Source organism: Pinus tabuliformis, chromosome 7, assembly GCF_031772625.1.
Source record: "Pinus tabuliformis cultivar Carrire ecotype Pingquan chromosome 7, CPIR1, whole genome shotgun sequence".
NCBI lineage: Eukaryota > Viridiplantae > Streptophyta > Pinopsida > Pinales > Pinaceae > Pinus > Pinus tabuliformis.
Window position 1 is genome coordinate 1710845082 of NC_142293.1, and position 25294 is coordinate 1710870375.

A 25294-nucleotide genomic window follows, 5' to 3' on the forward strand; every position below is an offset into this window, starting at 1 on the left:
TCTGATGTGTTAGATTCAAAAATATCAACAAACAGAAACATATACGCTTAGGGTTTCATTCCTTAAATCTTTCATTATTACAAGGGTTTTGTCATAAACCCTAAATCATCATACCCTAAAAATCTAGGGTTTCATCATATATCCTACACATCAACAACAAACCCTAAAAGGCTAGGGTTTTATCATAACATTACCAAACCCAAAACATCAAGAGAGTAGGATTTCATCATATGTTCTTAGACTTTATCAACAAACCCTAAGTAGACTAGGGTTTTATAGTGAAGCCTAAAGATTAGGGTTTTACCAAAGTTAACAATAGATAGTACGACAAGGATTGATTTGATCTAAAGATCAATCATCCTCAACAACACAAGGATTTTTATAACGCAACCCTAGACATGAAAGTTAGTAATATAAAGCAAATTTCAAAAAGATCTTACCTTCTTATCTACTACAAATGTTGCCATTTTAGAGTTGCTCTTGTAACAAGCCTTGTAGGGTTTCTCGTTGAAGAACTCCCTCTTTTATGAAAAGGTGGAAGTTTCTCCTTGAAAGGCCTCCTCTTTTCCATGAGGAATTAATATCCTCATCATTTCTTTATGTACCTGCAGTGTTTACTTGACAAGTACCAAAAGTATACAAGTACAGGAGTATGACAACAAACTCCAAATCTTAAGTCATATTTCAAGATATCACTTCTAGGGTTTCAAATTCAATTATATACTTAGTACAGTTTGCAATTTTTCCTATATTATCTACAAACCCTAGAGACTAATAAGCTTAGGCTTCTATGAAGAGATAAACTCAAATAGGGTTAGGGTTTCTTAACCAACTAGGGTTTACAAGAATTTATAGATTAACATTTATCAACAATAAAAGGTTACAAACCCTAGAATCAAGACAATGAGCTTTCAAAACTGTAATCCAAATTGAGTCAATGATTGTACGTACCTCAAGGACTAGTTACCATATGATAGTAATAAGTCTACTGCAATGATTTCTTCAAAATGCCATGAACATTCTAAAAATGTTGAGGTCAAGGTCTTCTTCCAAATATACGGAGTCCAAGGACTACTTCAGGAATTTCTTCAAACATGCTTCCTTTCATTTGAATATGAATGCAATTTCAAATCCTTTCAGGTATAGCTCACTATAGTTACAATTTCTGGATAATCTGAATACTTTAAGATCACTATTGAGTCATCATCTAGACCAAGGTATCTAGTATTGTTCGCCAATTGGAATCATATTGTCATGTTGTATTGATATATTTTGCAAAATAAACTTTAGATGTTGTATCATGTATTCGCACCATAAAGCAAATATTGTTATGTAACTTCCAAGGTGACTGTCATATTCATGTTAGGGTAGCTTCCAAGATTGTCTTTGAGGTTGCATCTATCTATCAACTGCCAAATATGCCAACAGTATTGTGTAGGATGAATGTCATTGTTGTAGTAGCTATGTCAAGGTCAATTTCTTCACTGTTAGGAAAAGCCGAATGTATTATTTTGCAAAGAGTAAAATATATCACTGTGGAAGCACTGGACTTCGTCTTCTTTCTACACAGGATTGTCGGATCCTTTTGAGATAATTGTAGACTTACCACAAGTCTTTCAACTAGGCCTTCAATGCTTTTGTACAAACTCGGACTAGGTTTGTTCTTTTTGCAGGCTATGAGAGCTAAATATTATTCTACAAATTATATGACTTGGTTACCTATGCACAAAATTTGGATCTTTGAGGTGACTTGCACAGAATGTTGTACATTCAAATCTTAAATACAATTTCGAGACCTTAAACTTTGAGCACAAAGCTTCGCTCTTTATCACAACAGACTTGGCCTTTTTGAGGCTTAATATTTAGTCTTTCAGATCTCCAATTGATGCAACTGGGTTCTTCTTATAGGCTTAGGTTTGCAGCCCAATTACAAAGGTATGAACTTCCATAATGTTGCTCTTATAATTCGTGTATCCTTCTAGGGAACCCGACTTTCAATCTTCTTACAAACATTGATCTTCTAACTACCTCTTTCCTTTTACTCCTTTGCCTTAGCTCTGATGCCATGTTGGAAAATCATAAAGGAAAAAATATTTTCTCATCTTGATAATTACTTGTGAATTCTTTATCATCTTATTATCTTTTTTAAGTTATCTTTTATCTTTTTATCATCAAGCAACTACCAAAATATGAACATGAAGATCAAGGATAGAACATGTAGGCTCTCAGCTAGCGCAAAACCCCTCCTTGAGGGCAAAACCCAAAAATATATTTCCTTCAAGAACCAAATCAAATGAGTCAATCAAATCAAAATCAGTCAAACACTAGCCCATTCCTTCATAAGTCAACACACGTCTGCTCCTCAAAAATGAGTCAACAAGGTCTTTGCTCTGTCATTCTGAAGCTCATATTGTACCTTTGGCCCTGCAACTTTGTTATTCCTTTATAGACTTCTTTTTGCACGTGTGAAAGAGTAAGAATAGAAATTCAATCCTTCTTCTTCTTCGTTTGGTCTCCTCCATTTATGCAATAATAAGTCCTTTCTCCAATAAGCTTTTCACACTCTTTTCTTGATTGCTAACTTCAGATCAAATCTTGCTTGTCTTCTCTCGAAACTAGGTCGTATGCTTCGCTATAAATAGTGGTTTGAAGCTCCTCTATTAGGCTGACATGGAGGAATTGAGGCGGAATTGGTGGAGGATTATATGACCCATTTATATCATAATAAATTTCCTTTCTTGACATGCAAAGCCCAAGAAGGATCTATTACATGCTGACAAATACTAGGACTTGTGACATAAACCCTAGAAGCCTTCAATGGAGGCTTTGACTTAGAAATAAAATAAATAAAGCATGAAACCCATGCTAATAAATAATTTTTCTTTTTCTTTCTTTTGACAAGTACATTACATCATGACTCAAATAAAATTATGAAAACCGAAACTAGTTACATTTCTCAACACAACTACCCATGGATATGGGTTGTTAACCAAAATGCCAAAATTGAACCATTCAACAATGTACTCACATCATTGGTAGAAATTCAACCCATGGGGCTCTTATGGAGTTGTAGTGACTCGCAACACATGGAAATTATAGGGGGGATAGATCTCAAGACCAACTACGTCTTGATATAGTTCCTTAACCAAAATGTCAAACTAGGGCATTTAGGAAGGTAAGCACATCATTGCTACAAATTCAACCATGGAGATGTTACAACAAAATCTTGCACCTTAATGTAAAAGCCTCCCTAGATGACCAAGACAATGAATAACATGGGAGAGTTACCATCGCACAATCTTGGTGATAACATCCCACTAGTGGGTAGTTCTCGTTCTTCCATCCAATAGAATGGCTAGCCCTGGCCTAGGCTTAGCATGATTACAAAAAAACAAAAACCGGAGAGTTACAACTATCACCTCAACAACTACTCCCCTCATTTTAGTGATGGATGCAATCCAACACAAGGGAAGCTTCCCTAGTAGATCTTAGGGTTAAGATAGCCCAATCAAACCAAGTCAAGAGCCCTAAGTATTCTACTTCTTATGGAAACAACTAAGAGGAACAAACACTAAGAGGATCAAACAATTAGGGTTTTTGGTGGATTTTGAAGGCAACTTCCAAATTTGAGTTCAAATGGCCCTATGGCTCTTCTATAGGCATAGGTCAACCAGTAGAGGATCAACGATGTTAAATTTTCTTAGGGATATATTGTTCTTTGCTTTAGATAATTGAATTTCATCTTTTACATATTAAATTCACCCCACAACATCATAACATTATTCAGCAACATATGCAATTATATAGAAAGAACAATATCATCATCACCAATGCAATAGAACATAAAGGAACAATAGAAGAATAGCATTCACACATAGAGACACCAGGATTGGTCGAAGACCACGGCAAAACCCAATACGGGGAAAACCCTTTCGAATTCTTCTTCTTATTAGATTGTCATTGAATGATTCAGCAAAATAGAGTACAATGATCCATATCCTCAACTATAATCCTATCCAGCAAAATCAACTAATCAACATCCAATAGATGAACCTAACAATGTTAATAATCAAAACCCTGATTCAAAAGCATGCGGTCAACTGTCATTGTTTGCGGTCAACTATCATTGTCTATGGTCAACTGTCGAACACTGAGGTCAACTACTAAAATTTGCAGTCAACTAATAAAACTAAACCTTAGGTCCCAACCGCACGCATGAGTTCACATGCCTGTGGTTGCGACTGAAATTTGCCCAAAGCATGCCTGCAACTATAAACCAGAACCTTAAACACACGTGCGAGCTTCAAACCCTACAATCTCGGACTTCTACAAACCAATCTCCATGACCCATCCTCAGACCTATGTGAGCCAAACCCAAGGAAATAAGAGTGATCATAATGATGATGTCCAAACAAGGGTCAGATTGTCTTTGCTCATATGTTGAACATTCTCAAATCTAAAAGTAGAAGAATTTGACATCGGAGGGGAGCCTCAGCTAACACCCTCTATCGGAGAGCCACTGCTACCACCCGGAATCACTGCCACTGTGTAATGTCCCAAACGGGATATTTTTTTCTAAATTTGCAGAAATTGAACTCAACCCAAATTTCACCATTAAATTATCATTCATTTAACAAAAGATTGCGATGTAAAATATAATAGATAAAGTGCATGCAATTCCATGAAACAATAGGCAAAAAATAATCTCAGCTTTATTATAATATAAACTGGGGTTTACATGCTAATACAATAAAATAACTAAGATGGGAAACTGGACTCAAGAATCTACTCCCATACTATGTTGGCCCTCCAAAACTGAACTGAAATATCATTGTTGAGCTCTCTTGTGAATTCTAGATGAATTCACCAAGGGGAGATGGGTACTTGCCCAATCTAACTGAATCACCTGAGGGTTTTTGTCCTAGAGCTATTGTTGGAGTAGAAAACCAGGTTCTCAACCTCTCATACAAGAAGAAATATCAAATCCAAGATGTCCTTCCAATGGCCTCCTTTTTATAAATTTGATGGATCCCTCTAGAACCTCCTGTTTTTTATTATTTTAATCATTGAGTTCATTTCCCTCTTTTGTTTCAGTTAAATTATTCTTTTGAATGTGGGAAAAGGGTAAATCGGCCATCACGCCTCCTCAGGCCACTGAAAATCCCCGCTAACCATCCCATCCTATAGATCTTCTCGTTCTGGTTCCAACGAGCTATTACACTAGGGTGTTCCGCCAAGTATTCCTCTCGAAAAGCCACCTTAAGCGTAATTAAATGAGTTATGCACAATAATAACCCTGTTTTATAGGAATTATCAAAATGCAATGGAACGAGGAGTGAGTTGTGCGGAATCAATCCTGATGATGGAGGATGGAAAGTGAACTCCTCCAGACCCCATAAAACATCTCCAAAGCCCCTAGGCTTGCTGATGAAGTAAACCTGCACCTGTAACCTGGCTGCCCCAGCCCTGACAGTCCATCCTAACTATGCCACGAGGAACACCAGAAAAAGGAACATTACAAGTCCTCCCGCCCCAAGATTGCTTTCCCTCAAGCAATCCAAACCTGTGGGCCAATTTGGTGGCCCAATGCAACTGAGGCCCAATGCCCGGATCCCATACGAACCCTAAGTGATGCTCTGCCTCTGTGTTAACCCACCATGAACGGACCCCTCAATGCCTGGATCCCAGACCAATCTCTGACTGAACCCGTCATCAACAAATCCTCTTGGATCCCAGTGCCACCAAAAGCAAGCATCAATACTCCACGGCTCCTGCAGTGCTATATCTTTGACTGTGAATGCTACCCCACCAATTGCGTACCAAGTCATCACCTCTCTCGAGTCCAACCCCTAACTCAATCCAATGCTAATCCTGCTCTCCTGATGTCGGGATGGAATGTTGAAGAGTTGTCGACCTGTATCCCACTGCCAACTGGAGCATCCAGTATTTGACATGTCTAAGGGTCGTTGTTGTACTATGCCCCCGACCAATGTTACTTGGGAGCGGGAGCGGAAGCGGGGAGCGGGAGCGGAAGCGGGAGCGGGAGCGACCATTTTCAGAAGCTCCCGGTTTGGGAGCGAATCCCGGAGCGATTTTTTAAAAATATATATATTTTTTATATTTTTTAATTTTTGATACATATATGTCAACAAAAACATGTAGAATGATGAATTAGATATAAAAAACATAAAAAAGCATAGATTGAACCATATAACAACAATCATCTAGAAGTTATAATCTTCATCAACCACGTCCGCAAGTTAGTAACATAGTAACATACAACATATTGAGTCTCATGATTCATCAATCTTAAAGTTTCAAGCTTTCAAAATTCAATATATAACATTTATCATCATTGATCACCAAAGTTGTACTTGTAAGCTAAGTGTAACCATTACAACAAATAATATCTAACATGAAATGAAATGTTATAAAATGAAATGAAATGAAACAACTTTCAACTTTCATGAAGCATCATATTCATAATTCATTACTAATGAGTTATAATTGCCAACTTCAAACTTAAATTGTCATATATTGTTTAAAAAAATATCATAATAAATATGAAAGAGTCAATAGTTATAAAAGCTACTAGAAACTAGAAAAGAGAAGTAAATCTATTATCTATTTCTTATGCTTGGGCCTCTCGCCACCACGAGAAATGTCTAATTTTTTAGTCTTGTTGCAAAATCAGGATCTTTGTCATTAATATCACCCTCCAAGCATTAATATCCAGAGGTATCTTTGTCATTACCTTTGTATCTGTATAGGGATCTTTGTCATTAATATCACCCTCTAAGCATTAACATAAGATAGAAAAAGCATAGCATGTCAAGTCAAGATTTTGTTTGAGTGATGCGTACATTTTTAGAAGGGTCATGATAGAGGAGTTCGACAACCAATGTCACTAACATCAAGGTACATAGAGGGATTGGTACTCTTGATTAAATATGAGTTGCATACCCTAATACATGACAAAATTCAATAGAAACATTGCAATCCCCCAATCCTGAAATCCTGAAAAACTGATAAGTCTGCTGGATTTTGAATGAAATCTAAAATTCTACTTTCTCCATATTAAATCCAATGAGGACGAAACCACTCTCAAACATCCTGAGTCATTTCATGGTAATGTTAAAAATTTAAGTAAAAGGATGAAAATGAAAATTAAAGAAAATGTCACTTTTACTTTAAGAATTTAACATTACCATGAATAGCATATCAATACTAGGGCCTAGACTTGATCATTAAGTTGCCCCACTCAAAAACTATTTGTTTCTTTCAAAAAAAATTGCATTTCGAACATTACTACAAAAAAAAAAATGCAAAAAAGGCAAAACGCTCCCGAAAACGCTCCCGAAAAGGCAGGGAGCGAAATTTTTTTTAGGGAGCGCGCTCCCGAAATCGCTCCCTTTTCGGGAGCGATTTCGGGAGCGCGCTCCCGACCCGCTCCCGAGTCGCTCCCGCCCGGAGCGCGGATCGGGAGCGGGAGCGAGGGGGGGGGGGGGGGGCGCTCCCCCGCAACACTGCCCCCGACTAAGAATATCACACCATCAATAGGATACCAACTCATGATCTCTCACCACTCCAATGCATGGACACCTATATAAGGAACAAGTCTGCTATGTTGATATGGGTCCCTGCTCAATTCAAGATGCTCTGCCTTGTCAATCAACAGATCTGTCTAAGGAAACCTGCCCCTCTCTCTATAATAGGAAAAAGTGGGCAAGTGGTGCTAAAAGCCCTGTCTATGTACTCCTAGAGAGGGTTGTGGCCTGGAAATACTGCAGCTCTACTAGCTGCCGCTGCACCTATCTGCACCCCATCAATGGGTAGGCCCAAAGATGGATGCACCACCATCTCCAACAGATCCTCCCTCGTTTGACTGAAAACTCCATGATCCTACAATCTATCAACCCCCTACCAAACTAACTTGTCAATCTCCATGAACTCTTGACGAAAAGTGTCTGCAAGTACTACAACCTTGTTGGCTATCTGTGCATCTGTCTGCTCCTCATCAATAGCTAGTCCAAAAGATGGATGTTCATCCTCCTCTACCACGGGCTCAACATGAACCCCCAACTGGCTCTCCACATTATTCATATCGCCCCCCTCGGCTGACTCTTGCTCCTCTATGTGCTCTCCATGCTAAATCGCCAATCGCTCACCAGGCAAGTTTGCTTCCCGGACAATATGTTGCTCATCGTACTCCATCTCACATGAATTCATACTTGGGCAGTTGCCAACATACCCACATGACCGCTCATGCTCCTCAAGGGTATCCTCATATGAACTCATGGACTCAACCATAAAAGCAAAATCCTCACCCTGAAAGTCAGAAGGGATCTCCTCCTACTCTACCCCTGTCATCTCCTCCACATCACTCAAGCATGAGTGGTCAAGTCCCCAAGGTTCCTTCCAGATGAAGCAAAGACCCCTCATCCTCATCCCATTCCTGTTATGTGGTTGGTCACCATAAATCCTTCGCAGCTCCTCTTGGGTCAACCGTCTCCCGAACAAACCAATGTTCTGCTCAACCAACCTTTCGGCTAGTTCATAAGCAACAGATGAAACCAATTGTTCTCTCCTCCAAATGGCCAACAATCTAGACTACAACCTCCGGCAAATGGCATCATGACCTCCCATACATGAGGACAAAATGGACTGCATGTGTGTTATGGTCGTGTCAGAATGATGTTTCCTAATGTTGAAGAAGCATTAGAACGTCTGCAGGATCAAGTCATCACACTCCAGCTCAAACATGAGGTCATAAGATCTAACCAAGGCCATGACTTCTAGGATCTCTAGCCTCTTCCCAAAGGTAGGGCCTTCGTTGTTATCCAAATCCTAAAAGGTCTCCATTATCAGTCTGAAGACTCTCCTCATAAGGCCATCACTGTAAGGAGGTGTAGGTGTGGTCAGCATCATGATACTACTGAGGCAAGAGGCAACTAGAAGTTTGACTCCTATACAAGGGTGTTCCAAATACTTCTGTTGTACTAAGGCAAGCATGGTTAGTTTGAGAGACCAAATTAAGTTTTTCCCATCTGACTGATGCACCTTGGAGAGGAGTGAAGCAAGTTCTTCTAGTTTGAGAAGGGCTTTTGCTGTAACCCCCATGCATCTCAAATCTGTTCCAAGTGCATAAATTTTGTATCCCAACTCATGTTTTTTTCTGTGGCTTCTCTTGTTGTAGCAAGGTAAGTATCCCTTTGGAGAATGATCGGTTGATTGTTGTTGCTAGCTTATGAAGGGATTTTGTGAAATTTTCATCCATGTTTTTGTTCAATGACGACAATTTACATATATATGACTAGGACTGACAGCATAACAAAGTATACAATAAATGACCAATTGACTCAATACAGTCCCTTCACCATGGTATGACAGCCCAACACTCAACTTGACACCAATTATGTTCATTAAATCCCTTCAGCAATACAAATCAAACTAGGACACATAGCCATACAATGGACAATAACTACTCAGACCTCCAAGAGTCGCACTCAAACATGCAAAATGATACTTTAATATCAATTGTAGCAAAATATAAAGCTACAACAGTATGCAAGACACTACCCTCTCTGCTAACCAAGGCAAATGAAAAACAATCTAGCTCAGAAATGAGGATTATAGGGACACCCACATATATCTATCACTGTGACATTGACGCTATAGCCATCAAACCCCAAGCGTTTTGAACAAACTAACCCAGAAACATTTGCATTTCATCATACATTTTTCCACAATCATTAAGACATAAGTATAAGGCATAAATTTAATAGAGGAACCTGGTTACGTTAAGCAGTTGGCTCCTTTGTCCTGAATGTTCACATATAAGAGATGTTACTTCTATTTAGTAGATCAAACGACCTTTTATTCCTGATCTTGTACTCTTCTACAAATTTCCAATGTTGCCTTAACCCTCAGTGAGAAATGCTGGGACTCTTTGATTCATCCCACGCTTGAACACTTCAGCAGTGCATACAACAAACAAATGCAGGCTCATCAACAATATCTGATAAACACTACACAACAGAAGTAGTGTATACATTGATTCAACGTGGGACGTATGCTTGGCTACACTCGGAACTACAGTTCAATCCACTGCTACAACGTATGCGAGCGACTTGATAATCTATCGCACGGTCACAAGTTAATATGACAGTCCAAATCACAGCCCATGTGAATCACACGCAGGCTCTCCATGTGTACTCATAATTCCAGCAAATTCATCACAAGGCACAGGCCGCTACAAATAATCTCTTCACAGCTTCTAAGGGCAAATTTCATCAAAAGGATTTTGTTGATCCCAAAATTCAGAGAAAAATACGATAAAATTTCCTGTGATATGTGGTGTGTTCTCCCTCTGCCACAGGTGAGTACAATAATGTACAATTTGCACCCTATCACCGATAACATCCACGCTCGAGAATGCACTCACAGGGACCTATGGCGTCTTCAGGTTGTGTTCAGATCCTCACAATGCTACTCTCGGTGGCCTATGTCGTTTCAACAACAGTTGCAGTGGTGTGATACATGACAGCAATGGCACACGACCACTCTGCTCTTTTGATCGTTGGTCCAAATGTGCACTAAAAGGAGCAACATAAGCTCTTAGAATATAGTTCGGCTCAATGTGTAACTACAGTTGACTGCCACTGATTTTCTACCCAAGGAATAGTCTCGATCCCATCAATCCCTTGTGTAGACTCCCCACAGCTTCGTGCGACCTCACTGACCACGTGACTTGTATCGACATGCAAATCATAGTCTCCAGGCACTTGGTCAACAATGAGCATGGACTTAAATCAAGTTGGTATCGCTTAGAATCTTCGCAGGTGGAATGTGGCCTCGCAACCACTATCACATGACTTTTAGCTGACTGGTGGCTCAATCACAACCTTTGACTCACGAAAGTAGCTTTCTGAAATGGCGGCTTGATCCCATAATAGTCGACCTGTAAAAATGAACCTCTTTATTTTGCAAATATATCTTTGTTTGCAAATACAAGTTTCTCCAGAATTTGGCAAGCCAAAAGCAAAATAAAATTTTGGGTGGCTTCTTCTAAGTTTCGAGCTCGATCTCCCTCTGCTCCTTGAATATATTAAGCGGCGCACAAAAGTTCGACCACTTTAATTAATACCACTGTTACTTGCTGAAAGAGATACTCCCCTTCCACATTCCTCTTGCCATGCCATCACCGAATCGTCTAATGCACAGTCGACAAAATAGAATTTGGCACAAAATTAAACTTTTTCAACAACCTATAGTTGGAATTCAAACCCTCTAGACTGGCAGGAAAAGGCAGCTCTAATACCACTGTAATGACCCAAACGGGATAATTTTTTCTAAATTTGCAAAAATTGAACACAACCCAAATTTCACCATTAAATTATCATTCATTTAACAAAAGATTGCCATGTAAAATATAATAGATAAAGTGCATGCAATTCCATGAAACAATAGGTAGCAAATAATATTAGCTTTATTATAATATAGATTGGGGTTTACATGCTGATACAATAAAATAGCTGAGATGTGAAACTGGCCTCAAGAATCTGCTCCCATACTTTGTTGACCCTCCAAAACTGAACTGAAATATCACTATTGAGCTCTCTTGTGAATTCTAGATGAATTCACCAAGGGGAGATGGGTACTCACCCAATCTCATTGAATCACCCGAGGGTTTTCGTCCTGGGGCTACTGCTGGAGTAGAAAACCGGGTTCTCAACTTCCCATACAAGAAAAAATATCAAATCCAAGATCTCTTCCTCCTTTTTATAAATTTGATGGACACCTCTAGAACCTCTTGGTTTATTATTATTTTAATCATTGAGCTCATTTCCCTCTTTTGTTTCAGTTAAAATATTCTTTTTAATGTGGGAAAATGGTAAATCGACCATCACGCCTCCTCGGGCCACTTAAAATCCCCGCTAACCATCCCATCCTGTAGATCTTCTCGTTCTGGTTCCAACGAGCTATTACACTAAGGTGTTCCGTCAAGTATTCCTCTCAAAAAGCCACCTTAAGCATAATTAAATGAGTTATGCACAATAATAACCCCGTTTTACAGGAATTATCATAATGCAATGGAACGAGGAGCGAGTTGTGCAGAATCAATCCTGATGATGGAGGATGGAAAGTGAACTCCTCCAAACCCCATAAAACATCTCCAAAATCCCCTGGGCCCGCTGATGAAGTAAACCTGCACCTGTGACCTGTCCGCCCCAACCTTGACAGTCCATCCTAACTATGCCATGAGGAACACCAGAAAAAGGAACATTACACACTGGGAAGCCCAATGCTACCACCTAGGAAACATCAGAGAGCTTATCATTAGGGAGCCCTGCTCAACTTGGAACCACATCAGGGAGCTCAGTCTCAACCCAGAATCCAATGACAATGCGAAAGGTCCTATGGGACACTCTCACCTCATGTCATCTCATAGGGCAAGAAACATCTTCCACCCTATGTCGAGCAATAGGAGTCATATCATAGGGGAGCAAACATCTTCCACCCTATGTCGATCAACAATATCTCATCCATCCTATTGCCCACTGATCTTCCCAACAACCCTCAAGAATCATGGTTGAACACCTGCATCATAGTCCACCTCTAAGCACTCTCTCAACCCATTGCCCAAACGGGGAGCGGTATTCCCAACAAGTCCAATTTGTGGGTATGATGCCAACTAGGGTATACTATACATAGACCAAGATAGGGGAGCAACATCTTCGAGCTGCCAAATTAACAAAAGAAGGTCCCCAAACACACACAATCAAGGAATTACACTTTGCTGAAGTAAACTAGCATGAAAGAACACATATTGCAGCAATAGACTGGTTTATAACAACAACAAAACTAACCCCATGATCTATGATAATAAAGTGAAAATTAAGGTTGTGATAAGAGTAAATAACAAAATTAATTACAACGGTTTTTTGTGGTACAAGAGCAAATGACAACATCAAAACCCTAGGTGTCAATCCTAAAGTATCCCTGAAAATACACCTTAATTGAAACTTTTGGTTTTCAAGTATATTCAAAAGAATTTCTAATCCTATGACAATTACATCTAAATTAATAAATGCTAAAAATAAATGATTTTATGTAATTAAACCCTGATTTACCCTAAAACAATAAAAAATGAATGATTTTAGAAGTATAGGTGATTGTCACAAGAGAGAGGACTAGTGCCTTTCTCAACCTAGGGCTAATGGAATCTAGGATCAACAAACTTGGGAGGAAAAAGGAAAGAATGTAGGTTTAAAAGACTAAGGGAGGCCCACTTGTTTCCCTTAGAAATTTAACCTAGGCATCCTACAATTTTCAAGGATAAATAAGGGAGGGAGCAACACAGAGGTCACCTAAAAGAACCTGATCAAAATCCTTGTCTAAGGAGAATAACAAGATAAAAATACTAACAACACTTTAGTCAATACTTAATAACTATTATCCATCAGCATAAACAAGATGAAGATAAACTTACATAACTTGCATGCATTCATTAAAGCTCACAATAAGCATCCATGAAAAGAGAATCCATCCACATCACAAGTCTCCCAAAGAACGTCATTCAACCAAGCTTCCATAGCAAAATAGAGCAAAAGATACTAATCCAAGAGAAGCGATCTCTCCCTGATATGCAATGTCAAATGAAGGCTAACACTGCCCTATTCATAGAAGGAAAACCAAGTTCTTGGCATAATAAAGATAATACCCTCTAAAAGCCCTAAAAATACATAATATCCATGATACAAGGTAGATATGTCTCAAGCTGACCCCCAAAAGTGCCTCCAAAATGAAGATAGAATGTTAAAACATGAAAAATTCCCTCCAAAAGGCTATATGTGTAAGTGTAGAAGGTGATGTCATCTCCAATAAGGGGTGTAAATACTCCAAAGGTCATGTCTCTCCCCAAAAAGGTGCAATGTTTCATCAAAAATCATGCCTCCTCATCAAAGGTTCCATCTCATCATCACAAGGGGTGCAACATCATCAAGGGGCTCCATTCTCTCTCCATTTGACATGTCAAATTCATGCATGCAACATCCTAGTTCGAAGGGGCAATATCTATGGTCCAATGGGTGATGGAGTGTGTCAAGGAGCATGCCAAGTCATCTCATGGTCCAATGCTCATCATCAAGGCTCCAAAGTCAATCAACAAGTCTCCAAGACCCTCCGAAGGGGATGCCATCATTCATGAAGTATGCGGAGTGTTACCCACCAAAAAGTGCGAAAACCTATATGAGGAAAATTTCTTCTTTATTTTAATGCAATGATTTGGTTGCATAGCTCAAGAGCCCAAGGTTGCTTGTTGTGATTTAGCATTTATTACCCCTTAATGACGAGGCAATTTATCGCTCATCAGGGTTGGAATAACACAAGGGTTCCTTTTATGGATGGAGCATCATGTGTTACATTTGATATTAAAGTTATGGATGATAAAACATTTTTTGGATTTGCTCAACTTTATTCCAAATCTCATGAGAGATGCTGCAAGCATAGATTCCAGAAAGGTGTATTTCCACACTGCTCTTTTCCCTGACATGAACTTTGTCTCTGTTCTACTCAGTAAAGGTAATCACATTAAGAATTGAATCTCAGTTGATATTCAATTTGTAATAATAATTCTATTATAAATGAAGATCTATTTTCTAGAAAGGTAATTTGATCTATAATTCAATACATAATTGTTGTAACAGAAATACCTGATAAAGAAATTAAATCTTGTTTGCCACAGTTACTTTTTATTGAATCGCAGCTTTACTATCTAATCCCTAATTAGACCGGTCTGCAATTGATGCAGTATGTATGCACTAGGTTATCACTACAAATTATGCACTCTTATTCAAAATATGCGGTTGAACCTTCACCTTTTATAGTTACAGATTACTTGTTTATTTCTGATAGAAATTGTCAGTTTTTCACATGTTGGGTGCAATCAATGGAGTCGGATCTGCCATGACTCATCCAAACCTATTTATGTAATTGCAGGTTCTCAACAGCCCACATCAGACTGCCAAATATAATTGGAAGACACAGTTTCCATACTACAAGGAAGTTCTGTATAAGCCAAATGTAAAGGGAAAATTACCCGGCAAGCCTGTAATTTTTGATATGGATATGAGCCCAGGGGATTTTATTACTCTTTTTTACCTCCTCAAAATGCCTATGGAGCTGATTGATCTCAAGGTGGAATGCATTACTTAATTGATGGAAGTCATTATAATACATAGTTTCCAACATAACTACTAGCACACCATTCACAAGTATTTATTCATTTGATGTCGACATTTAATATGGTGTAGACATGCCCATTTGCAAATACATGAAGACAATCCTAAACTCATACTGGGATCAACTTCAAATGCACAACCTGCATCATCCTTCCAACTGCATGCTTACACTTACAAATGCCAACTGCATTTGTAGACTAAAAACATCTATATCATGTTCACTTTCGTAGTTGTTCTATATGCAGGGAATCACTGTCAATGCCAATGGTTGGGGAAATGCTGCAACCATAGATATTATATATGATATACTACACATGATGGGACGTGATGATATACCTGTTGGACTTGGAGAGTTTTTCGCACTGAACCAGACATATTCATTTTTCAGCGCTGTTGGTGATTGTAAATATAGCAGAGCCATTCCAGGAGGAGCAGGTGGTTTTATTGATTGTGACACTCTATTTGGACTTGCACGTGATTTGCCACGTAGTCCCAGAAGGTCAATATCCTTTTATCATATAAGATATATTTTTCATTAACATGGCTGATGTGTTGCTGTTAGAACCACATTGCTTATGAGGACTAGATTATTACGTTTTCCATGGTTTCTTTTCCTCTTTTCAAATTTAGCATACATAACTATATTAAATATGCTCAAGATTAAATTTTATGAAAAAAATAATAAAATAATAAATAAATAAAACAAAACAAAGAAATACCACATATTTATGTGAGCTTCATATCTGGAGTCTGGAAGACTTGGCACAACATGCCAAGAAGATTGATGCAGCATGCATTCTACAGAACTTCCTTTGAATTAGCTGGTCATTCATAACCAGAAATTTTGCTTGGGTCCAAAGTATACATCTAAACAGATGTTTTATTTTAATTTGAAGGATTCCAACAAGAAAGAAACAACAGCAAAGCTAGATGAAATTTAAAGAGGATGCTTTCCTAGTTTTTGCTGTTCAACAAAAAGGAAAATTTTCAAACTGGTTACTCTGGATTCTGACATACCTTGAACTGAAACTAATTGGAACATGTTCAAACTGATCATTATAACACAGCTTAAATTGAAATTATTTTCTTCCAAATAGGGTTACTCGAACTTTGAGATATGTAGGGTAGTGAATTCTGCTTTTTTTCTTGATAGTCAGCCCCTCACCTGGAAAGGTAGTTCATGAACATAAATGCTTTCCAATGATATTGCATAGCTAGATTGGATATTCTCTTTTGAATTTGAATCTGATAGCTAGATTGGATATTCTCTTTTCAATTTGAATCTGAAAGGCTTCGTCACTGAAAGAGTATAGCTCTTGAGGAACTAGGGCCATATATTTCTACACAGAATGCTTTTTCTGGGAAGCAATTACAACTTTGCATTGCCAAAAAATTTAAAATAGACCATGCACTAAGCCTGGTTCCTTCACGATGTTCAAACCACCTCTGCGTTTGAGGAATTTTTTTAAATAGAATCTAATGCTGTTACAGAATCTAACAAGGAAGTCGTGACAAAAAATTCTCTGGGATACTTAACAAGCCTTCTATCTGTAATCATGCCATCATTATATATGGTATTTCTAATTTGAATCTTTCCTCCCATTTCTTCCTTAGAAAGTCAACTGTAAATGGCTGATGCCTTGACAAGCATGTGTTGTCGCACAGATTGTCACGACAACGCTCAGACCGGGGGCTGTCACCCTGATCTCCGATCTCTCCGTTTAAGCCTATCTCCCACGGCTAAGGGGGGTAGACCCTATGGGAAAATGGATGACCAACTGAGGACCAGTTGGGTTGGGAGACACAAGGGGGAACAAGCACTTAATTGATTTTACTAAGTTAATAGACCAGTGCCTTATGAAATAAATGATTAAACGATTATTTATCAAATGCTGCAGAAGTATGAACACATCAACAATCGTTTACCATCAAACAACTCAAACAAAGATTAACTTTTACCAAATGCGAGATAATCAATAAATGCTCAATGACTTAATGATACTCCAGCAATTAAAATTTCGAAAGATAAAGTGCTTTAAACAACCACGTAAAATGCTAACCAGAGATCACATTCATGTAGTTAATCTTCAAATGAACATTAAAGCATGTTAAACATTAATTCCCACATCAAAATTTTAGCCTTAGCAGAAAAAATAAAACATAACAAATTCCTGAGCGAAGACTCAAACTGGCAAAGAATTTCCAGAAATATTTTTTATATTTTTCAAATAAAACAAAATTAAAGACTAAATGAAACCTTAAATCTAAATAACATTAAAATCTAAACTAAATTAAAAGAAACCCTTTATATATATATATATATATAATAAAATTTTAAATCAAAATTAAAAGCCTAAAAAATAAAATCTAATCCAAATTCTAAAAAGTAAAAAGAATTTTTTTTTGCTTTTTTATGATATTTTTATTTTTATTTTTATCTTTTGATAAAAAAATAAATAAATTAAATTAAAGAAAAAAAAAAAAAAAAAACTTAAATCCTAAATCTAAATCTAAAATTAAAGTAAAATTTATTAAATCTAAAACTAGGAAATAATCAAAATTAAAATCTATTTAAAAAAGGATTCCTTTTAAACTCTTTTTTTTTATGAAATAAAAATAAACTTTAAAGAAAATATAATTCAAAATTTAAAAAACCCTAAACCAAACTATGCGCTAAATTAAAAATAAAATCTAAGAAAACAGAACCGCTCACCTGATCATACATATAAAAATAAAAAAAAATTAAAATCTAAACTAACTATGCTACTCTTCTAAATCTAAAATGCATTACCCAAAAGGAATCGTATAGCATCGATTGCTTGATTTTTATTATGCATTTGCAGGGATATGTTTGACGGCGGCGATGGGATTGGAATTGATCCAGAAGGAAGAAGACTGAGCCGCGGGCTGAGGACGCAGGTCTGCTTGTTGTTGTATGAGCGATGAGGAAGGAAACAGTTTGCAGTTGTGCGTTTGGACTGCGTGAAGGATGTTGCGCTTTGTATCCACAGGTCAGCGATTTGATCAACTGAATGGGCAGTGATGGGATTGCAACATGCTAAGAAAGAGAACAGACGAGGCAATGTGGAAGAGGCACCACGAGCTGGGGATTAGACGCAAGTGGAGAGGCAATAGTTTATTGCAGAAATGACAGCGCTTGGAGGAATGAAAAATTCTGCTGGAACGAAGAAGCTGGCTGCGTATTGAATGCAAGAAAATGCATGGAACAGCAAAAGAGAATGGAATGGCAGCGGTGGGGAAGTATCAGCCAGTGGGTGAGGGACTTCGGCAACAAAACGTGAGCATGCAGTGGATAAGCAAGTAGCAGGATGTCACGTACAGGAGCAGAGAAGGCGTAAATGGCAACTGGACGGTAAAGGACGAGGCCGCTGGATTTTTCTGTGTGATTGGAGACTGCTGGCAGCATACAGGCAGCTGGCTGCGTACAGGCTGCGTTGGAAATTGATGCGGAGCCTGTTGCAGGCCCAGGGCAGCACAAATTTTTTTTCGTTCGAACAAACTTCCTACGAACAATGAAACGCCAACAGGCAGATAACTGACCCTCTTTAGATAGATTGAAAACCTGTACTTGCAACCTGAAATCAATGAAAACAAGAAAGCAGAACCTGAAAACATAAAAAATAAATGAAAACCTATAAACCCTAAGAACTAGCTAAAATTATTTACAGCTTTGTGACTCTACAAAAGCCAGATTTGTCAATGATCCACAAAAATACTTCAGAATTTTTCAGATTTACTATGAGATACTTCAGAAATCTCTCATGCAATTCAAAATAAATTTAAATGATAGATCCAGAATCAAAACTGACTAGGCTCTACAAGGGAGTGCTTTGCGGGAGTTGGCTGGTTCAGCCGAGAACTTCCCCAAACTCCCACTGATTTTTTTTTAATAAGGGTTTTCTGCACAGCTCACTTCAACCATCAATAAAGAGAGAAAAACAGTACTAGATCCCAGATCCAATCGAGATACCTGCCATTATTTCAGAAACTCTAATACTATTTCAACCCTAGTAAGTGAACAAGATACCTGTGTTCAACAATACTCTACATCAAGCTATTACTAATGGCTGAAAATAAAATTATGCAGAAAATAAAACAGCTCACAGCACTTCAGGAGAGTAACACCAACAAGATTTCAACCCCAAAGTCTTTCTTTATTTGCACCAGAAAAAGTTTACAAGAGAGCTTTCTTCAACACAAAACTCACAGATCGAATGATCTCAAATGACCCCTAGCACCCTATTTAAAGGAAAAATTCCCAATGGCTAGTTCGAGTGATCCATGTCAAAATGATTTCGACCGTCGATGAGGATCAAGATATCTCTTAATCTCATCCGTTGAATTTTTAATGCATTAAAAAATTGAAATTCTGCATTTATTTACTCAAAAATATTATTATTTTATTATTTTTAAGTTTTTATTTTATTTTATTATTATTTTTTTTTTTACTTATATCTTATATATATATATATATTCTTTTTTATTGTTTTTTATATTTTCAATTTTTTAATTTTTAATTTTTATTTATTTTTAAATGGATCCTCGAACTTAGCCTTTGGAAAAATCACCTAGGACCTAGGACTTAGGACTTAGGACTTATGACTTATGAGGGGATTAAAACATTTTCTAACCCTCAAGACACTTTACATCGTGACTTTCACAATTTTACATCTCAAGGGGGAAAACCCATTTGACATAGACCCTCATAAACCACCCAATTCTGCGACACAACTATAATCTAGCAGATTAACACACTAGGATTCCTCTAAGATTCTAATGACAAAATTCATTCCGGCTTTGGGGTTAGGCTAAAGGAAAACTCTGCCGATCATGGATCGGTGAGACAAAAAACCTTCCGGAACGTAGATTATCACTAGAAATTAGGTCCACCTAGGCAATTTACATACATGACTCATATCTGCTAAGATTATTTACAATTCACTCATGCAGACTGGATTTACAACATAATATGATCAAGTCGACGATGACTGTCGAATGGCACGGACATGTCAATCAAGCGCTATCCTTTTTGCGAAGAAAAGGGGGTGTACTTGCTATGGGAAGTTGACATGTAGTGGTCAACAACTAGCTCTACTTGGGGACACGTTGCTGCACTGCAGGAATGTGAGAATCCAAAATCTACATCCACGCAACACACAACAGAAATGAGTTGCGTCCATTCAAAAATCATCATATAACATTTAAGCACATGAAAGATAGAAGCTCTTCATTTATTAAGAAGGAAAGTAAATCTAATCCTAAAACGGAAATAAAATGCTGAAATAACAAGGAATAGGGTTAGAAATACAATACAAAGGATACCCTATGGCATCAGATATCATCTTTGAAGAACAGCTTGAGCATTTGGCCATTCGCAAGTAGATCAAGTGGTTCGCCATCCAATCTGCTCAAGTGGAATGAGTTTGGTCCAGCTGTATCTCGAATGATGTATGGTCCCAGCCACAAACTGTCGAACTTCTTATGTTTTCCTGGTTTCTCATTCTTGCGATCCCAAAGAAGTACCATATCTCCCACCTGCAAAGATCTAGATCGAGAGAATTTATCAAGGCTTTTCTTAATGTTAGATTGATTTTTACATATAGCATCAAAACTTGTCCTACGAGCTTCATCTAACTCCACAATCTGATCTATTCTATTTTGAAAAACATCTTTATTAGTAGAAAAATTCTGAAGGAGCTGATAAGCTGGCAATTTCAGGTGCACAGGTAAGGTTACATCCAAGCCATAAACTAATTCAAAGGGAGATTTACCAGTAGCTTTCTTCTTAGTGATTCTATCTGCCCATAAAGCATACTTGATTTTGCTATCCCATGATCTCTTATTATCTCCTACTATCTTCTTGATAATGGTTATGAGATTCTTGTTACTTGATTCAGCCAGACCATTACCCTGAGGATAGTAATTTGACGAATGAGATAAGACAATGCCATACTTGAAACAAAAAGATGAAAACTCTGAGGAACTAAAAGCTTTGGCATTATCAATGGTGATCTTAGCAGGGACCCCAAATCTAGTAATGATATTATTTTCAATGAAATCCATAATAGCCTTTTCAGTGGCATTCTTAGCAGGAATGGCTTCAACCCATTTAGTGAAATAATCTGTAGCAATCAAAATCCATGAGTAGCCATTGCTAGAATTTTCATGGAACTTCCCTATGAAGTCCAGACCCCAATGCTGAAAAGGTGCCTCTACAATGACAGGTTGTAAGGGCAGGGCAGCAAGCTTCTGTTTCCCAGTGAATAATTGACAGGCTTGACAAGCTCTAACAAACTTGTGCACATCAGAAAAAATTGAAGGCCAATAATAACCAGCTCTCAGGATTTTGTGGGCAGTAGTTCTAGCAGCATAATGACCACCACAAAATCCTAAATGAAACTTAGAGATTAATTTCTTGGACTCAACGTCATCAACACACCTAAGCACTATGCCCTCAGGATTTCTCCATCCAAGGCCATCCTTCATAAGGCAATACTTAGTGGCTTTTAGTCTAAGAGCCCTTCTCTTATGAGCAGCTAAATCGTTAGGACATGCAAGATTCATCAAGTAATAAACTATGTCCTGGTACCACTCATGCTCTGCTAATCTTTGCAACTCCGGCGAAGATAGATCGCTAAGACAAAACAAACCAAGAGTCTTTTCATTACCTTCAGTCAACATTTGAGCCAAACCTTGGCCTTTGACTAGCTTGGTGGGTCTGATCTCTAAATCATATTCTTGTATTTTAGTAACCCACCTAGCACGAGTCCCTAAGCAATCGGTTTGAGTTAATATATCTTTAACAGCAGAATGTGGGACGAAAGCAACGATTTTAGAATAACCCACATAAGTTTTGAAGTGCTTAAGAGACTTGACCAAGGCATAAGCCCGCTTTTCCATGGTATTGTACTTCAATTCGGAATTTTGAAGTGCTCTACTCATGAAAGCAATAGGTTGCTCGTGACCATCTTTATTCTTTTGTAGCAGGACACCAACAATGGTATCTTCGGAAGCGAAAGAAAAAATCATGAAATCCTTGGAATAATCGGGAATAACCAAGACAGGAGCTCTTGCAATAGCACATTTGATTTCTTGAAAAGCCTTTTTGCCATCTTCCTGCCAAACAAATTTTGCATCTTTCTTTAGAAGACTTTGAATAGGCTTTAGCTATTTTTGCGTAATTTGGAATAAGCCTTCTAAGAAAATTCGTCTTTCCAAGGAAAGACTGAAGGGATTTAAGATTAAGAGGAAGAGGAATCTTTTGGATTGCTTCAATTCTTTCATGATCAATCTTGATTCCATCCTTAGAAATGATATGGCCAAGTAATTTCCCTTCTGTTACTCCAAAAACAGACTTCGTTGGATTCAAAGAAATCTCATATTCTCTACATCTTATCGAAAACCTGCCTAAGATGATTTACATGACTGATACCATCTTTAGAAAAAAAAGTAAGATCATCTTAGTAAATCTCAATAAATTTCCCGATTAACCCCTTGAAGGCATAATCCATAGCCCTTTGGAATGTAGCCCCAGCGTTGGTTAATCCAAACGGCATTTTGATGTATTCAAAGGTACCCCATGGCGTGGTGAATGTGGTTTTATGACGATCTTCCTTTTTAACCCATACCTGATTGTACCCAGAAAAACCATCTAGCAACGACATCATTCCAGAACCGGTTACTCTTTGCAACAGAGTCTCCATGTTTGGCAAAGGGTAATTATCTTTCTTGCATGCTAGATTAAGGTTTCGAAAATCGACACAAAGCCTTATCGTACCATTCTTTTTCCTAACAATCACCAGATTTGAACACCATGTCGAATGCCTGGTTTGAGAAATAATTCTTGCTGCAAGAATTTTCGCAAGCTCTTTCTGAACCAAAGGGGCTAATTTAGGATTAATTTGCCTAAGTTTCTGGCGAAAGGGTTTAGCATTTTCATCTTTTAAGGGGATAGTATGTTCCATGACATCTTCCCTATAGCCCCTTAATTCATCATAAGAAAAAGCTAAAACATCTTGATATTCGCGAAGTAAATTAGTTAACTTTTTTCTTTCCTCCACACTGGTACCTCTACCGGTTTTAACAATCTTTGGGTTTTCAGAAGTACCAATGTTTATCTCGAGATATTCGCCTGGGTCCATCTTATTTTCTTCTCTCAACTTTGTGGCATCATGCCGATCAGAATGTTGCTCTATGGCAACCACATTCCTAGGAGTAGGATTTATGATATGCTCATAATTTAAAGATCCATCCTCCTGAGAATCTATCCGGAAATCTTCAAACTCATCCAGACTATTAAGAAAACGAATGACCTGTTTTTCATCATTAAAGACTTGCCAATGCTCTGAGTTATCTGGAATAGATGGTCTAAATATTACTTCCATTTTGATCTTATCCTTAATTAGCTCATCAGATAACTGGAAAGTAGTAGCAGCTACGGCAAGTTCATCTGCCAAACTATTTTGCTCTCTTGGGATAGCTTTGAGGTCAAGGGCATCAAAGTGCTCCATAGTATCCCACACAGCATTTCGATAATTTCTCAATCTTTGATTTTTACATGTGAATTTATTCTTAAGCTGCATGATAATTAAATCAGAATCCCCCTTAATGCTAAGCAACTTAATCTTCAAAGATTTTGCCAATTCAAGACCCAACAATATAGCCTCATATTCAGCGACATTGTTGGTTGCTTCAAATTCTAATCGATAGGCAAACTTGAAAATGTGATCAAGGGGAGATTTAAGCACTATTCTAGCACCTTTACCATGCCTAGATGATGCACCATCAAAGTACATGTGCCAAACTCTATTATTGAGATCCTTAATCTTATCATCGGGAGGAATTATGAAATTAGACATGATGGCATAGTTCCCAATGTCAGATTGCTCTTTGATTATCTCGTTGTGAGGTCTCTTAGGATCTTCGACATGAAATTTTCTTTCGGGCTCTCTATTTAGTCTTACAAAACCATCACCCCTAGGAGAAGGAATCATAGCATATGACCAATTCATTTGAATACTTCCTCCTAGATCAGAGGCCCACTTTCTGGATGAAAGCATACCCCAGGCATCAAGCACGTCCACCACAACAATATCCATAACAATCATGATGTCTGGGTAAACTGATAGATGAACTTGTAAATCTTTGATCAAACCATGCACTTCAATTTTCTTAGAATCCATGGCACATATGTTATAGTAGGGTCTAGAAACTCTTAAGTTAAGTTGTTCCATGACCCTTTTAGTCATTACAAAAGCTGATGCACCAGAATCCAACATGCAATTATTCAATTTATATCCATTGACTAACAAGGTGATAAAGAAAGGCTGGTGATCTTTGTTATCAGCATCTAAGCTTTGCAAATATATGGGAGCATCATGATAATCAACTTCTCGATTCTTCTGTTGAGAAATATTTACTTGAGGACCTTGAATAGCTTTTAGTAACTTATCTCTTTGGGAAGGGATTTTAGCAATCTCGGAGACAGGAACCCATATTTTTGCATTGTTGAACCAACTTCCCAAATCGATATCTAATCCAGAGTTTAAACCAGGGTTAAAGGTTTGAGGGGGAATTTGATTCCTGCTCTGATCTTTATCCCTTCTCTGATAGGTTAAACCTTTATCTCTAGCAATTTCCATGATTTGCTCTGGAGAGGATTTTTCACCATATAACCTAGCCAAAATGTCATCTTCAATTTCAAGGTTATTTATACTAAAAGCTGATGAAGAATTCATAACGTCACGACTATTTTCCTTGACCTCTATCCAATCATCCATAGACAAAGGAAACTTGTTACCTACTACATTTATCTGATCACCTGTCCCAAACATTCCATGATCCAAGATTCTTCTAACGATAGGGCAAGTGGCCTCTTCATGAAGAGCATCACAAACCCGACAATAAGGAGGAGCATTATCAACCAAATTAGTTATCGGATTAGGAGGTCTCTGCTCACTAGACTGACCCTTCTTTTGCCAATTGTTATTTCTGTTATTATTATTTCGAGTTTGGAAGTTTTTCATTTGTGT

General features: G+C 37.9%; 1 protein-coding gene across 4 annotated transcripts in view; it reads left to right on the top strand.

Annotated features, from left to right (window-relative positions):
• The window catches only part of LOC149255168 (nucleoside hydrolase 3-like), a 369934-nt gene that overhangs the window by 237726 nt on the left and 106914 nt on the right, over positions 1–25294 (top strand). For all 4 annotated transcript variants that reach the window (XM_089460372.1, XM_089460371.1, XM_089460374.1 and 1 more), the window contains 2 exons: positions 15001–15198; positions 15488–15741. In XM_089460372.1, coding sequence (XP_089316498.1) covers positions 15001–15198; positions 15488–15741 — 452 coding nt within the window. The remainder of the gene's footprint in view (positions 1–15000; positions 15199–15487; positions 15742–25294) is intronic.